This window comes from Pseudorasbora parva, chromosome 8 (genome assembly GCF_024679245.1).
Source record: "Pseudorasbora parva isolate DD20220531a chromosome 8, ASM2467924v1, whole genome shotgun sequence".
In the NCBI taxonomy this organism is placed as follows: Eukaryota; Metazoa; Chordata; class Actinopteri; order Cypriniformes; family Gobionidae; genus Pseudorasbora; species Pseudorasbora parva.
The window spans coordinates 14,366,621-14,382,244 of record NC_090179.1 but is presented as its reverse complement, the minus strand read 5'-3'; the positions used below and the strand labels follow the sequence as shown (position 1 = coordinate 14,382,244).

The 15,624-nt window shown below is 36.7% G+C and overlaps 2 protein-coding genes across 3 annotated transcripts in view; one reads left to right on the top strand and one right to left on the bottom strand.

The window, feature by feature from the left end:
- The window catches only part of slc25a15a (solute carrier family 25 member 15a), a 21,296-nt gene extending 20,853 nt beyond the window's left edge, over positions 1-443 (bottom strand). The window contains exon 1 of the mRNA XM_067450174.1: positions 135-443. The gene's annotated coding sequence lies outside the window, so the exon portion shown is untranslated. The remainder of the gene's footprint in view (positions 1-134) is intronic.
- A 978-nt stretch (positions 444-1,421) lies between these two features.
- foxo1a (forkhead box O1 a) overlaps positions 1,422-15,624 on the top strand; it is a 53,953-nt gene continuing 39,750 nt past the window's right edge. The window contains exon 1 of one of the 2 annotated variants that reach the window (XM_067450166.1): positions 1,422-2,263. In XM_067450166.1, coding sequence (XP_067306267.1) covers positions 1,712-2,263 — 552 coding nt within the window. In that variant the 5' untranslated portion in view covers positions 1,422-1,711. The remainder of the gene's footprint in view (positions 2,264-15,624) is intronic. The other variant, XM_067450165.1, reaches the window with a different exon arrangement.

The window sequence follows — 15,624 nt, the reverse complement described above, 5'->3', positions numbered from 1 at the left end:
AGCGGTCTTTGCCTAACACAACCATCATCATGTGCCAAAATTCACATGTCAAGATCACTGTCTTGCATTCAACTCAGCTGTTGCAATCTTACATATGCTCTGCATGATCATAAGTCTAAGCTTCTCACACTCACCCGCCCTTCTTCGAGCAGCCAGACACTTCTACAGACTATTTTGGCTCAAGATCCTCGCCCTGTGGAAGTAGTAGCTATGCTTAGGCTACCACTGTCGCAATTTCGCAAAACATGCATGAAGCCTGCAAACTCCCACACTTCCTCGATCATCGCCACAGGTGTGTACATGGCAGGGCAGGGGTGTGTGTTCATCGGCATGCGGGGGCTTCCTGGAACCATGTGCCCTGGAAATAAGACGGTCTGTCGCGTTGCTGTCATATCCTGCAGAAGTTGTTGACTCAACATCAAGATTGTGACACAAGGTCACTTCATCAAACACGATATTCGAGCAGACCAAATGCCAGCGACAATGAGGCGTTTTAAACACGAGATGGCAGGATAGCCTTGAGCATAATGCCATGTAAGAATTCTCACAAACAATAGGCTATCCTTTGGTAGACTATAATGCAAGAATAAAATCCCTCGCGTACATTATTTTTATTTTGTTTTATTTTTACTGGGAAAAGCAATCAAATCAATAGAATGAATTATTCAAACATGTATAAATTATTCCAAATTTCGCATTTCAGATTTTCATTCAGTAATTAATAAAAAAAAATAATTTAACTACCTAGGCTATTTACAACACAAAGTAAAATGGGTTTAGCATATTTATGAAATAATAGGCTATGGCCTACTCCATACACATGCATTGTTCATAATACAATACAATAGGCTACAATAAATCCACCAAAATAAATGAGATAAACAGAAATATGCCTTGTCCCCCCTTTTGTTGCAAATAGTTTTATTTATTTATTTATTTTTTATTTAATAATACATTTATTTTCTTATTAAATTTTATTTATTTATTTATTTATTTATTTATTTTTAATGTAGGCTAGCTAGCTAAACAAGATAAAAAAAAACTGCATCATAACGGTTCATAAACTCCATTCGCATCTTACCAAACAAGCTTTCTTTATTTATCAAAAGCATTTCTATTTTCGTAACAACCAAAAACACATTTGTTACACAGTTGCACTGTTTATCTGTGTCCGTCTCACTAAGAATCCCCTTTTGTTACAAAATAATTAAACGAACTGCGTTTTTTGTTATGTCGGAGCAACAGCTAAGCCATGCGGTCAAAAACGAGTGAGTATTTTCATAACAGCCAAACTCCGTGAAAGTTTGTTTACTAGTTTCCAGAGGACGAAAACACGGCTTGTTTCGCTTTCTAAAGCGCGCCTGTGATTGGCTGCCGCCGCTTGTCAATCATATACGGGGGCGGCGTCTGCTGACATATGATAGTGAGTTCCAGTAAGCGCACTAAGAGTTTTAGTACACAGACATTCAACAAGCGACAGCGAGAGGACTATCACTTACTTAACTGGACTGGATTACAAAACTTCATAACAACACCAATCTGATGCCGCTTTACCCACACTGTGACCTTTACGTCGTTTCCAAATGTAACCAAGTCAGCTTAAAGTAGGGACTGCATTTCCTTTCTGTTTATTGTGTCGCGTTTCAAGTCATTTTTTTCCATTTGACAATCATATGTGACATTTTAAGAGGCAAACAGTATTTCTGGTACCATGGCTGAGGCAGCCCAACACCAGATGGTCGAGATCGACCCGGACTTCGAGCCACTCTCCCGACCCCGCTCCTGCACTTGGCCGCTCCCGCGGCCGGAGTTCCCTAACCCCGCCGCCGCAGACTCCAACACATCGTCCCCGGCTCCGTCCGTCAAACAGGAGCCCTCCAGCAACACGGACTTCATCAACAACCTCAGTCTGCTGGAAGAGAATGAGGACTACCCCGACCAGAAGCCGCTCATGCTGTGCGGCGATTTCCAGTGCCAGGAGAACTGCATCCATCAGCAGCAGATCCCGAATCACCAGCAACAGGTGCCCGTGCTCTCCTCTCCAGTGGCCGCCGCAGCCGCAGCCGCCGCCGCCGCGCAGCGCAAGAGCAGCTCGTCCCGTCGCAACGCCTGGGGGAATATGTCTTACGCGGACCTGATCACCAAAGCCATCGAGAGCTCCCCCGAAAAACGGCTCACCTTGTCTCAGATCTACGACTGGATGGTGAAAAGTGTCCCTTATTTTAAGGACAAGGGGGATAGTAATAGCTCCGCTGGTTGGAAGGTATTTATGTTTATATTTTTTGATCTGTTCACTCATGCGTCATTTTGGGGGTTTTACGCGGGCACCTATTTAAAACAACTTTTGTAAACGCGTCTTGGTTACCATGGCTCCCATTCCGTTGCGCTCCCCTCCAGCTGTTTTGAAAACATCGCGTATTGTGCGACCCCCCCCCCCACACACACACACACACACACACACGTACACATATATACACACATTTCATCTTATACACTTCATTCGAACTTTCAGGGTATTGTATTTTGCTGTCTCGTGTGGCCTTATTACTGAGTTTCAGGGCTGATTTTTGTGCATCCTTCACTTATTGTTTTAGGATTGTCATGGGATTGTCAATAGTCTCCATTCATTGTCGCGTAGGACAGATGATTGCCTCTCATTACAGGCTGCACATGGTGAGGTGGTTCAGTGCATTCAATAGTTCAAGTGCTGCTGACCCATGTCACATGACAGGTCCCGAGTAACAAGTGCTGTAGATGGCTGCGGACAGCCTTGTAGGATCTTTCGAGATTTCCAGGTAGAGGTCAGTGGAGTTAGGACAAGACACTTTTTTTATGAGTTTAAATGTAATTTTTCTTTTCTTTTTGAGAATACAGTGAAAACTTGCGTCTCTTGATTAAAGAATATCGCGATGAATTCAACCAGATCTCTTAAGAAAACCACTATTTTAGTAAAGAAGTGATTTTGTGTGAATTTCGTATGAATTCAACATATTTAGATATCAATTTCTCTGTTTGGGAAATTGAAAATATAGTGAAAACCTGATTCCAGCCCCCCAAAAATTAAAATGTAGCCTAGGCTACTAATCGAAAGTTTGAATTCACACAAAATCCACACAAAATTGCCACTTCCTTAACTAAAATAGTTGTTTTCTCATTACAATCTGGTTAAATTTATTGCAACATTCTTAAATCAAGGTTTTCAGGGAATTTCCCTAGGTAGACATCGCGTTTTAGGCAGGGTGGAAATTGTGTTCGCAGGGGCACCCCTTTCTGCACGTCACTGGAAAATAGCCTAAAAATAAAAAATTGAAAGTTCGAATTCATTCAAAATTCATACGAAATTGCCACTTCTTAACTAAAATAGCTTTTAAAACAGCAGTTTTAGTGAAGAAGTGTGAATTTCATGAATTTTAATTTAAACTTTACATTTTTCTTTTCAGGAAAATGTAAAAAAAATTGTGAAAACCTGCGTCTCTTAATTAAAGAATGTTGCGATAAATTCAACCAGATTTCATGAGAAAACAATTATTTTGTAGTTATATAAGTTAAGAAGTGTCGATTTCGTATGAATTAAAACATTTAATGAGAAAACAACTATTTTAGTTAGTCGATTTTATCAGAATTCCAACTTTTGATTTGTCAATTTTTCTTTTTGGGAAATTTAAAATATAGGCTACAGTGAAAACCTGATCCCCCCCCAAGCCCCCAAAAAAACTAAATAAAAAATAAATCGACAAATCGTAATTTCGAATTGATACGAATTCCACACGAAATCGATATTTCTTAAATAAAATAGTTGCTTTCTTATGAAATCTGGTTGAATTTATCGCAAAATTGTTTAATCGAGAGACGCGGGTTTTCATTTTGCATTTTTGAAATTTTCCTGATAAGAAATAATTTTACGTTTAAATTTATACGAAATCCACACGAAATTGTCACTTCTTAACAAAAACAGTTTTCTCATGAGATCTGATTGAATTTATTGCAACATTCTTTAATCAGAAGACTCAATTTTTCAACATATATATATTTTACATTTTCCCCAAAAACAACAACAATTCAATTAAATACAATTCATTATACATAAAAACAACTGTACGCTGAACTATCCTACTGGCATTGTCAGTAAAAATAACTGGCTTAATAGGATTAGACCAAAAACACTAGAGGTTGAATTTTTTAGTTACTTTTTTAATACACTGGAACTCGAGTTCGACATAAACAGTGACACATATCTATGTAGTTCATGTGTCATCAAGATTAAAACTCAAATTCTAGCTTAAGATGTGTGAAAGTTGGATTCCAATAAATACGTCCAGGTGACATGCTTGTACCACCGGTATGCCTGAACCACCCTGGCAACCGGAGAAACAGGAAAACAGGTTTTTTCATATCCATGGAAACCTTGTTATTAAGTGGGTCCAAAGTTGTGTTGTTAGGTGTAGTGCATCATCACACCGCACGCTATTAATATCCGCGGGATTAACTGTCAATACCCCTCTGATGTTTGCCAGGTATGTGAGCACGGCGGCCTACGCGTGCAAGTGAGGATCCGCCCCACCCTCTGATTTATTGTGTGTCTGTGTGCCAGCATTCCACAATTGTCATGCTTTTGTGCGTCCCTCGGGGAGTGCGTACGCATCGGTGTCCGAATGCGTTTACTTCTCTTAGCTCTGGTGACGCATGAGTCTTAGCAGCACGGGCAGCACTCATTGACTCATTCTCATTGTTATCGGGAGCACATCTGATAAACCCAATGTCAAATCTGTGTGTGTCTGTGTTGTGGTTGTAAACGTGATACGATCTGTCGAATCCGTGCCGTGATTGGACACTCAGTACATGTGACTCATAATGGGGCAATGTTTTTGAGAACCACAGGAAATTTCCCGCAGGAACTGTTCAATTTTATTCTGATCTCATAAACAATGTGGCGCTGGTAATGATCAGTTTAAGGCTCTCTCGGGGGCTTTTTACACCAACATAGCTTTGACCACGGCACTGTCACTCCAAAGCAATGTGCTGAAAGGAGCGAGAGGCTGAGAGTAGTTGAAAATCATCGGCTTGTGAGGTGTTTTAAGCTATCTGTAAGAGCTAGAGATAGACGTCATTTCTCCTGAGGCCCTTTTTGTTTGCGAATGACTGATATTCATGAATGTTAATGTGTTTACAGGGTTACAGTTGGGCAAGTTAGTTGTAGGCCTACTGTTTTTGTGGACTAGGTTTTAATTGGGCTTAAAGTGACATGCTGGCATTGTGTCTGTGTGTCTGTGTCTGTGTGTGTGTGTGTGTGTGTGTGTGGGTGTGTGTGTGCGTGTGTGTGTGTGTGTGTGTGTGTATGTGTGTGTGTGTGTGTGTGTGTGTGTGTGAGCCTGTTTATGTGGTTTATGAGGACACAAATTTGTATAACTACATGGGTATTACACTGGTATTACACTATAAATGTGGTTTATGAGGACATATCAAATGTCCTCATAATTCAAATGGCCTTAAAAACACACTAAATTATGTTTTTTTGAGAAAGTAAAAATGCAGAATGTTTCCTGTGATGGGTAGGTTTAGGGGCAGGGGCAGTGTAAGGGGATAGAAAATACGGTTTGTACAGTATAAAAACCATTACGCCTATGGAGAGTCCCTGTAAACCACATAGACCAACATGTGTGTGTGTGTGTGTGTGTGTGTGTGTGTATGTGTGTGTGCCAAACAGTACCAGTAGTGTCTACAGTGTGACGTGCTCCACTTTTAGTGGCTCATAATTATTTGTATAATTTTTCTTTTTTACAATACATATTTCAAAGCATCTTTTACAGAAAAAGCATGTTTCAAACATTACAACCAAAAAACCAGAGGTGTCAAGGGAAAAAAAAATCAATGATGAGGTATTAATTTAAGATTAACTAATATTTTATTACATAATGAAACATGTAGGATAATAATAATAATAATAAAATAATTTTCAACGTTTTAAATTAAATGTAAAATTATTATTTTATAAAATTAAACTTAAATTTATTTATTTTTATTTAAGATAATAATACTGATTTTTTTTTATTTAATTAAACATTTTATTAAATCAATTATTTTCATACGTTAAGAATAACAAGACTTTAATTAAAAATTACAACTTTTATTTGTATGGAATTAATTAAGAGACTGCAATTGTACTTCTTAAATTAATTTAAATGAATAAATCAACTTTTGAAGGCTAAACTTTAATTGAATTTAAAACGATAATAACACATATATAATAATAAATAATAATTAAAATATTTTTTATTAACTAGTTGAGATACTGCATGACCTATACTAATACCTTTATCCTATTGCATGATTTTGAAGTGAATTAAGTAGTGAAATCAAAACATTGCTTAAAATGTTCTTTTACATTCTTAAAAACTGTATTCCCAAAGCCCCCTGTAAACTCTAGACTGTGATAGATGTCGGCAGGCAGTCGGTTCTCTTGGGGAAGACAGGGACACAGGCACTTTATTTGCCAGCTTTGTTCTCTCCAGAGAGCTGTATTCACACAGAGAAAAAAGGCAAGGGTGAGAGAGGGGGAGACATTTATCCGTGCTGCTCCTCGCACGCTCTGATCATGACGAGAGAATTGAATCTTTGACAGCCCCCTAACAACCCTCAGCGCTGAATCATCTGGCTAAATTGTCAGTTCGTGAAGCAGAGAAGAGCTCTGTACTGCAGCAGTCTGGGCTCCGGTCCAGAGGATAAAGTAACTTTCGTTGGTTAATGTCACACCTCTAAAGGGTAAATTCTTGAAGCCAGGTTACCGTACTCTGGTCACCCTTCATCCCGTTCCCACAGTCCACTGAAAACCGGTGCCAGTTAGTCTTAAGCGTTGATGTATGTTGGTGTAAGATGTTGGCGTGCTTTGGCATGTGAAATTTACATGGTAGCAGAATAAAGACTACCGGAACATGAGTTGAATGGTCACACTGGTTGTTTAGTGAAGGGAAAACAGTTCAAAGTGAATACCAGACGCTAAATACACATTCCTTCGAGATCAATCTGATGTTTACTGACTCTTAAGCTTCAGTTAAATCAATGGTTTGTCACTGTTGTTCAGTTTTAATATTTAATAAATAAATAAAAATATATATATTTATGCAAACAGTTATTTTACAAAAGTAGCATGAGATTATTAAATATGAAATTATATATATATAAATATATATATATATATATATATATATATATATATATATATATATATATATATATATAAATTAATTAAAAACATACTATTTATTATAAATAATTTTTAAATTACTATTTATATTAAATAAAATGTAAAAGTATTAAATAAATTGTATATATATCATTTATATATTTATATATAAAATAATTGTTTGCATAAATATATATTACATTTATATATATATATATATATATATATATATATATATATATATATATATATATATATATATATATATATATATATATATAAAAATTATAATTAATAAATGAATAATATAAATTCATAATTATACATTATTAATTATTAATAAAAAATTATAATATATATAAATAAATAAATATATATTTTATATAAACTAATATATATATATATATTAGTTATATTAAATGCAGTGATATGTCTATTACATTTTTCATTTATTCTAAATAATAATCTGAATAGTAATTCTTACTATTATTTAAATGTGATTAATTATATATATTTAATTATTAATAATAAATTAAATAATAATTGAATTGACATTGTATATTCCTTTAAAAATTCTGACTGTAATATCTATTAATAACTGATATCCATACATTTTAAACAAATATTGTTGATTTAACTCAAAAAAGTAAGCAACCTGGTTGCCTTAAAATTGTGAGTTTACTGAAATTAAAAATTTGAGTTAATACAATGAAGGAAATTAGTTTAGTAAATAGAAACTCAAAATATTTTTGTATCTGAACCACATAAAAAATTTGATAAATCATGAAAATAGCACAATTTGGCATGTTTCACTGCGTCATCACACATAAAACACACACAAGTGTAAAAATAATATTTGAATAAAGGTGGTCAATTTAAAAAAATGTTCATTGTATTAACTATATATATATATATTTTTTAATAATTATTTACAGTGTTGAGAACGGACACATTTAGACAAGTATTGTTTTCAGCATGTCTTTAATTCAGCTTTTAGTCAATGACAAATGTCCTCTATTAATATTAGTGAGTCAGTCATCTCTGAGCAGCTTGACGTGATCGCTCATCTCTTCACTGAGAACCTCCAGAGCACATCATTTGCATCAAGACACGTTTGTCTAACATATTTCAGATTTCAGATCAGTTCATTGCTGTGTTTCTTTGACTTATTTCAGCATTTTGACTCTTCTGTTATGAATGAGCTTGTGCACTAACCACTAGTCCGTGAGTTCAGTTTGAGTTTCGTTCAAGGTCTCAGATCTGCACAGGTACGAGCTTTGACACTGCACATGTGTGTGATGGAGCCTTTGCTGAAGCTCCTGTGGTGTATATCATGTGTGTGTGTGTGGAGTGGTCAGCTCCAGCTCTCTTGCGTGTGTCGGGTTTGAAAGGTTACACGTGATATGAGGTCTCTGAGTGTTTCTAAACAAACATGCCTAGACGGTTCGGGTTGATCTGTGCTGTGTTGTTCCCCCGTCCGCTCTTGCTATATCTACGAAACATACGTCACTCTCGCAGTGTAAATATTTGATGCAGGCCGCTGTCGCCAATCACTTGAGCGCTCTTTGATGTCCACAATCGATTTCCCTGTCCTGTGGGACGTCACACTATCACTCCAGTGATAAACCCTCCAATCAACTGACAAACCTCTTCCAGAACAAAGCCCTCAGTCCAGGTACAGTCACCCTGGCGTCTCACAAACAGTTTGGCCTAGTGAGATATTTTACAATTTTTTTTTTGTGGATGTCAGATTTTGATTGGCATTTGTATAACTATATGAAGTTGCGACCGATATGGGTTTTTCAGGGCTCAGTGGCGAAATGATAACCAGAGAGTGGAATGGCCGATAGTGTGTGGGATTTATAAATACACTGAAATGAATGTAACCAAATAATAATAATAACAGTATTATAAATAGAGAGTGGAATGGCCGATAGTGTGTGGGATTTATAAATACGCTGAAATGAATGTAACCAAATAATAATAATAACAGTATTATAAATAGAGAGGTATAAATCACAGGTATAAAACTAACCATTTATATAATAATGATAATGATGATAAAAATAATTATACTACTATTACTACTACTACTAATAATAATAATAATAATATAACTAGAGTGTGGATAGTATATGATATTTATAAAATATGCTAGTTTAAAAGTAACCGTTTAAATAATAACAATATTAATATTGACAATAATAATAATAATATAAATAGAGGGTTGAAATGGCGGATAGTATATGAGATTTATTAATACGCTGGAATGAAATTAACAATAATATTATTATTATAACTAAAGTGGAATGGCCGATATTATATGAAATATATAAATGGGCAGGAACTCTACACACACACACATACACACACACACACACACACACAATTACTTTCATTCCTGCGTGTGTGTGTGTGTATATATGTATAATATTTTTACAATTATTAAGATTTCAAAGTCAGTCTGTCATAGTATTCAGTTTGTAATAAAGAACACATTTAATGGTTTTATTGTTTTCATTTTGATAGTGTTGTTTAAATATTTATGACATAAACTAAATTGGGTATATTAAATATACCTTTTAATTGTTTGCTGATTTGAATGATTCTAGAATTCATTTAGCTGGAAACTGAAACCAAAAATAAAGTTGACTTGATAAGCGATTAATTAATCAAATGTATTTAATAATCAACTCTCAAACAAAAACATTGAGTTGTATATTATATAATATGTATTTATAATTGAATTTATTATTTTATGCCATTTTTCAGGGACTCCTTTAACTCAGGACATAAGTTGGGTTCCAGAAATCTGCCCGTAACCGCTCCCTGTGATGTTTTCACATCTCCTCCTGTGAGAAAGAGCAGCTCGTTCCTTGAAGAGCTGAGAACATTAGCTGTAACGTCATTCCAAGAATCACATATTTTGACCGAAGGAAATCTGTCTTGCTTATGAAGCTCCTGCAGGGACAGTGCAGTTAGCCCTTGTACTATAGGATACTGACATCCGTCCAAATGCTGACCTCCCCTCCGTTCTCACCTCCTTCCTCGCCTCTCTTCCGGTTGTCGTTTGTGCTTACTTATGGGCCGCTGTGCTTGATCGAATATGACTCTGGGTCGTCGGCTTTTATTTCTGAACCGCGAAAGGAGGTAAAGCGACGGATAGAGCTCTCCTCAGTCATCTCCTCGGGCTCTGGCTGCCTGACACGCGGTTTTGCTGGAGTTCAGATAAGGCGACACTCATTAAAGGTTGCATAATGAAACGTTTACTGGAATCCGAGAGCTTCGGGCCAAAGTCTGGTGCCACTTGTTAGTCAGTGAAACTCTTTCAGCGGAGCGTGAGCGAGATGGGGGCGTCTCTGCATCTCTTGTGCACTAATGTGACCTGCCTTTCCCAACGCAGACCCAACAAACTGACGGATAAGGGCCGCTGGACATGCAATTTCATAGCACATTCTATTTAAGGCTTTAGTCTTTCAATAAACCTCTTTTAACCTTTCCCTTCGTCCTGTCAGCTTGAGGTATCGCTGTCCTTTCAGTCTACTACACCCTGTTATGGTGAATGTTTGAAATGCTGAATCACTGTTCCTGGCATGCGAGTAGTAGTGTGTATGCAAGTGCATACGTGTGTGAAGGCGCTGCGCATGAAGGGGCGTTTAGTTTGAAAGGCTTCAGACTCTTTAAAGCTGGGAGGGCCAGTGTCCTGTAGAGTTTAGCTTCGTCCTGCCCCAACTCACTCGCCTGGAAGTTTCTAATGATCTGGAAGACCTTGTGTAGCTGCAGGATAGAGGAGAGCTGCTTTAAAGAGATAGCTCTTCCAAAAAATTTTTTATTTCTGATGATTATTTACCTGCCCTCATGTCGTTCCAAACCTGTTTGACTTCCTTTCTTTTGAGGAAGTAAATAATTTTCTAGAATATCCCAGGGACATGTCAAGTCAAGTCGCCTTTATTTATATAGAGCTTTTTACAGTACAGATTGTTTCAGCGCAGTGATAACAGGAAAATATGCAACAGTTTGTTTCGGCTGTACAGCAGGTCTAGAAGAAAATAGTGTCATAGTCCAGCAGCAGTCAGTTCCGTGATGGTTGGAGCTTATAAAGTGATATTTACTAGGGCTGGGTAAAAAAATATTGATTTCTCGATTTTAATCGATTCAGATTTTTCTTAAATCCCAAGAATCGATTAGTCTTTCTGCACTGTAAAAATATTGTTGTTTTAACTTAAAAAAGTAAGTAACCTAGTTGCCTTAAAATTTTGAGTTTATTGAAATTAAAAACACAGTTGATACAATGAAGGAAATTGAAATGATTCAACATATTTTTGTATCTGAACCACATACATTTTTTGATAAATCATGAAAATAGCACAATTTGGCATGTTTCACTGCATCATCACAAATAAAACATTACCCAATATGCTTACAGTTTCTTTTAATAATATTTGAATAAAGGTTGTCGATTCTCAAAAATGTTCATTGTATGAACTTAAATTTTTAATTTCAATGAACTCGAAATTTTAAGGCAACCAGGTAACTTAATTGTTAAAAAATATTTTTATAGTGTGTTTTCAGTTGATGAATGAACAAAAAAACTTTATTCATGCATGCATTAAATACTGAAGAACATTTAAATCTGTCAAGTTTTTTATGACAGCCACCATTTAAAAGTTTCAAAAAACGATTTGGAGTTGAAATATGATTATGTAATTGTAAAGTTAATATTATAACTTTATTATTATATAAAAAAAAAACAAAAAAACATTGAGTGTAATTTAAGTGTTTGTATACAAATCAATTCAGTTTTACCTTCAGTAGGCTAAACTGACTCCCATAGTTTACATTAATTGAAAGAGGGGCAAAAGATGAAAAGATGAAAGATTTGCCATGTATTGTACCTGAAATATATCCAAAATAATCGACATTGAATCGAATCGAAACGTAATTAAATCGAATTGACCTATCAGTAGGCCCCCCTTAGTTACTGTTGCTAACTCGGACAAACAAACCGATTTGCTATGTCTTACAATGACAGCTGTCAGTGTGTAAACCTCATCCCAAGATGTTTTTGGACACAAACTGTAGCGTATACTCTGTCTGAATGATGACCAAACTTTTCTGGTGGTTTATGAAGTTTATCACATCGTTTTTCACTCCAAAAAATCACCTGAAAAATCAGCTGAACAAACAAGCCGTGCGCATTACGTCTCATTCAGAAACTCTCTATCTCTGTTGCATTATCATTAACTTACTTCGCAAATTACACAAAACACTCATACAAATAACAATAAACAAACATACAGATCTTGTGCCTTTTCGTGGTTGCAGTTTATAACTGGTAAATCTGTATCTGCAAAACAACTCAGATAAACTGTGTGCGAGCTCTTCCTTTCACTACCCGTAAACTATAATACCCATCAAAATAGTCTATAGTCCCTCAACTATAGTAAGACAGATAATGTAGACCTTAAACATATTTAAACTCACAAAAATATCAAAAATGTTTACAAAAACAAACTAAACGATAAGAAGAATGTGCGGAGAAGCTTCATTACGATCGCAGTTGATAACATCCAGGATCAACACTGTTCATGTACCACAGGGTTAGGTTCAATTCATTTACATGTAACCGTCTTTGGAGAGATACTATGAAATGTAGACCATCGTTTGTTTTTTATTTAACTGAACACCGTTACATGACGTGAGAACAGTTAGTTACCTATCACTAACTTTAAAGGGTTACTTCAGCGATTAGCATATGGCCTTGTATCAGTAGAAACCCTGGAGTATATTCAAATGATTGTGCTTTCCCCGATTGTGTGAACTGAAACTCGCGTGCTCAGTGCTGTGATACTCACGCGGCGACTCACTGATTATATTGAACAGACACGTTCAGCTTTTAATTGTAGTGTCTTCTCTAACTCAGTCACAGTAATCCAGTAGGTGGCTTTGGGAATGGCCTCACAGGGCAGCGAAGCATTCTGGGAATTGTTGTCTTTCATCCCCATGAGACAAAAATACCTTTTCTGTCTTTTCTCAGTCTAGAAATAATAAATTAAGAAAAAATAATTTCACATTTCTACTACATTGATGACCCAGTTTAAATACAGATTCATCTTCCCAGCGCTGAAGTACCCCTTTAATCATAACTTAATGAGAGTATGACAACCAAAAAAAAAATCCTCTCAGGATACCTGGAATGAGTGTTACAGTAACATCGTTTTACCATTTTTGTAGCATAAACACCATCAAATCGATGAGAGCATCAGATTTTCCAATGTTTCTCTATGGCGCTGAAACATAAAGATGACCGAGTTCCGGTGCTTGTGCAACTAATACTCAACTGCTATTGGCTCATCTGCGTTCGAGTGGAGGGGCTGACCGATAGGTCAATTGCAAGCTTGTGAATCGAAATCGAAATGTGTAATTTGTGTTAATACCCAGCCCTAGTATTACCGTTATTTGTCAAAAGAAAGAGGACATGCCGTTATTCATTCGCGTTTTTTTGTGTTTATTTGTTTTCACAGGACAGTATGTTTACATCAAGTTCAGAAATAACGATAATTACATTTTATTTAAACCAACATTTTACCAGAGGAGCGTTAGCACAGAAACAGAGGACGCCCCCAATTGCTTTATTTTATGACATGTAAATCATCTCTGCCTTTATTTCGTGACCACTCCTCAAGCTCGAGCTGGCCCACTTTGGACCATCGTATTCATGGGGCCAAAAAACCCTGGCCTCTGGCCATGAGGAAGCCCTGATAAGGCCCGGATCTGGCAGTGGAAACGCGTCTGGCTCTGCCACGCACTAGCACGCCAGCTTTTGGTAATCCTGAAGCAATCCTGAAGACCTTGATTAGCAGGTTCAGGTGTGTTTAATTAGGATTTGATAGGAGCAAATCCCAATTAAAGGACTGGACAGTGGCCTTCCAGGAGCAGGATTGGACATCCTGGCTTTAAGCTCACGAAAACAGAAAAAAATGACTTGACGTGACATTATTTTCATGGAAGTTGAGATTACCAACCTGACCCTGCATGGCTTCAATACTCTTGTTTACCTTTTTGACCTCAGAGAGCCCAAGAAGAACCAGCGATGAGAAGCGAAGATTAACGTTGCACCCTTCCCCAGATTAAACACACCACTGACAGAGAAAAAGGAATTAAAGTAGAGCAATGTTTGATATTCTTCAGGTACCGTTGGAATCGAAGGGACATATTAGCAGGCAGTGATTCCTCGTCATTGTGGAGTAGGTTCTCAATAGCTACACATTTTCCAAACGGGAAGAAATTGTCAGCCTGAATTCACCTCAAAGTTTACTAAAAGTTGTTCTTATTTCTTTTATCAACAATGAGTGTATTTTGAGCTGCGTTACATAGCGATCTGAGTTCCCTCTCCTATGATGTAAGAGTGCACTGTGGTAAACCCTTCCAAGTAGGACAGTTATGGCAAGTCCACAGCAGACCTTTTAAAACCATCTGCTGAATTTAAACTGGTTGACAAGGTGGAGGGGGAAGTATTTTGGGGCTCGGCAGAACCGACGGGGGTTAGCATGCCTCTCCCCACACCCTCCTGTGCCCATCTGCCTGTCCGGGCAGGGTGACAGGGTGGCGTAACTGCCCTCGCTGTGGTCAGAACACGCTGATATCACAGCAGACCGCTGGCCGCAGCTCAGGGACAGAACATCGCATCCTCATGATTCAGTTTAGCAGGGCTGGGGATTGCATGAGCTAACAGGCCGCAGAGCTGCATGTTGGCAGGATTGCTGTTTTGGTTGCAACATGCTCCCCCTACCCCATAACATATAAATAAATGAGAAAGATGGCAAATATTTGGACATGTATGAAGTCGGACAGTTTCACCACTGATTATATGTTCCGGCAATGATGAAGACGTTTGGAGCCTTGGGTTTATTAAGGTGACCAGATTTCTGAAATGAAACCCTGGGGCAGTTCTAGTCGAGCAGTCAATATATTGTTCAAATTTCTAATGTAATTAACTGTAATTGATAAAAAGTGTTGTATGAATGTTTTAATGTGATGAAGTGTGACATATCACACTCTGTCATACTACTTTCAGTAACATTAATGCATACTTATAAAATGCAAAAACTCATTGAATCTGCCAACTTTCCTAGTATGTGAACAATTATATTATATTATTATATAGTGCTGTCAATCGATTTTTAAAAAACAAACAAATTAATCACATTTTTTTCTGTAATTAATTGTGATTAATCGTGTTTTTAGTTTTAAAGATTTTTTTTTATAATTTCACAGTTAATCTCCAAATTAATGCAGAAATAACTTTAAAAAAAGTATATTTTAAATATTTGTTGTAATGGCATATTTTCATGAATGAAGGCCAGTGTCACTGATTCTAATACAGCCACTGATGTCTCTGATTATCTTTTTAAACATTAATGATGGACATTTTACCTTACAGT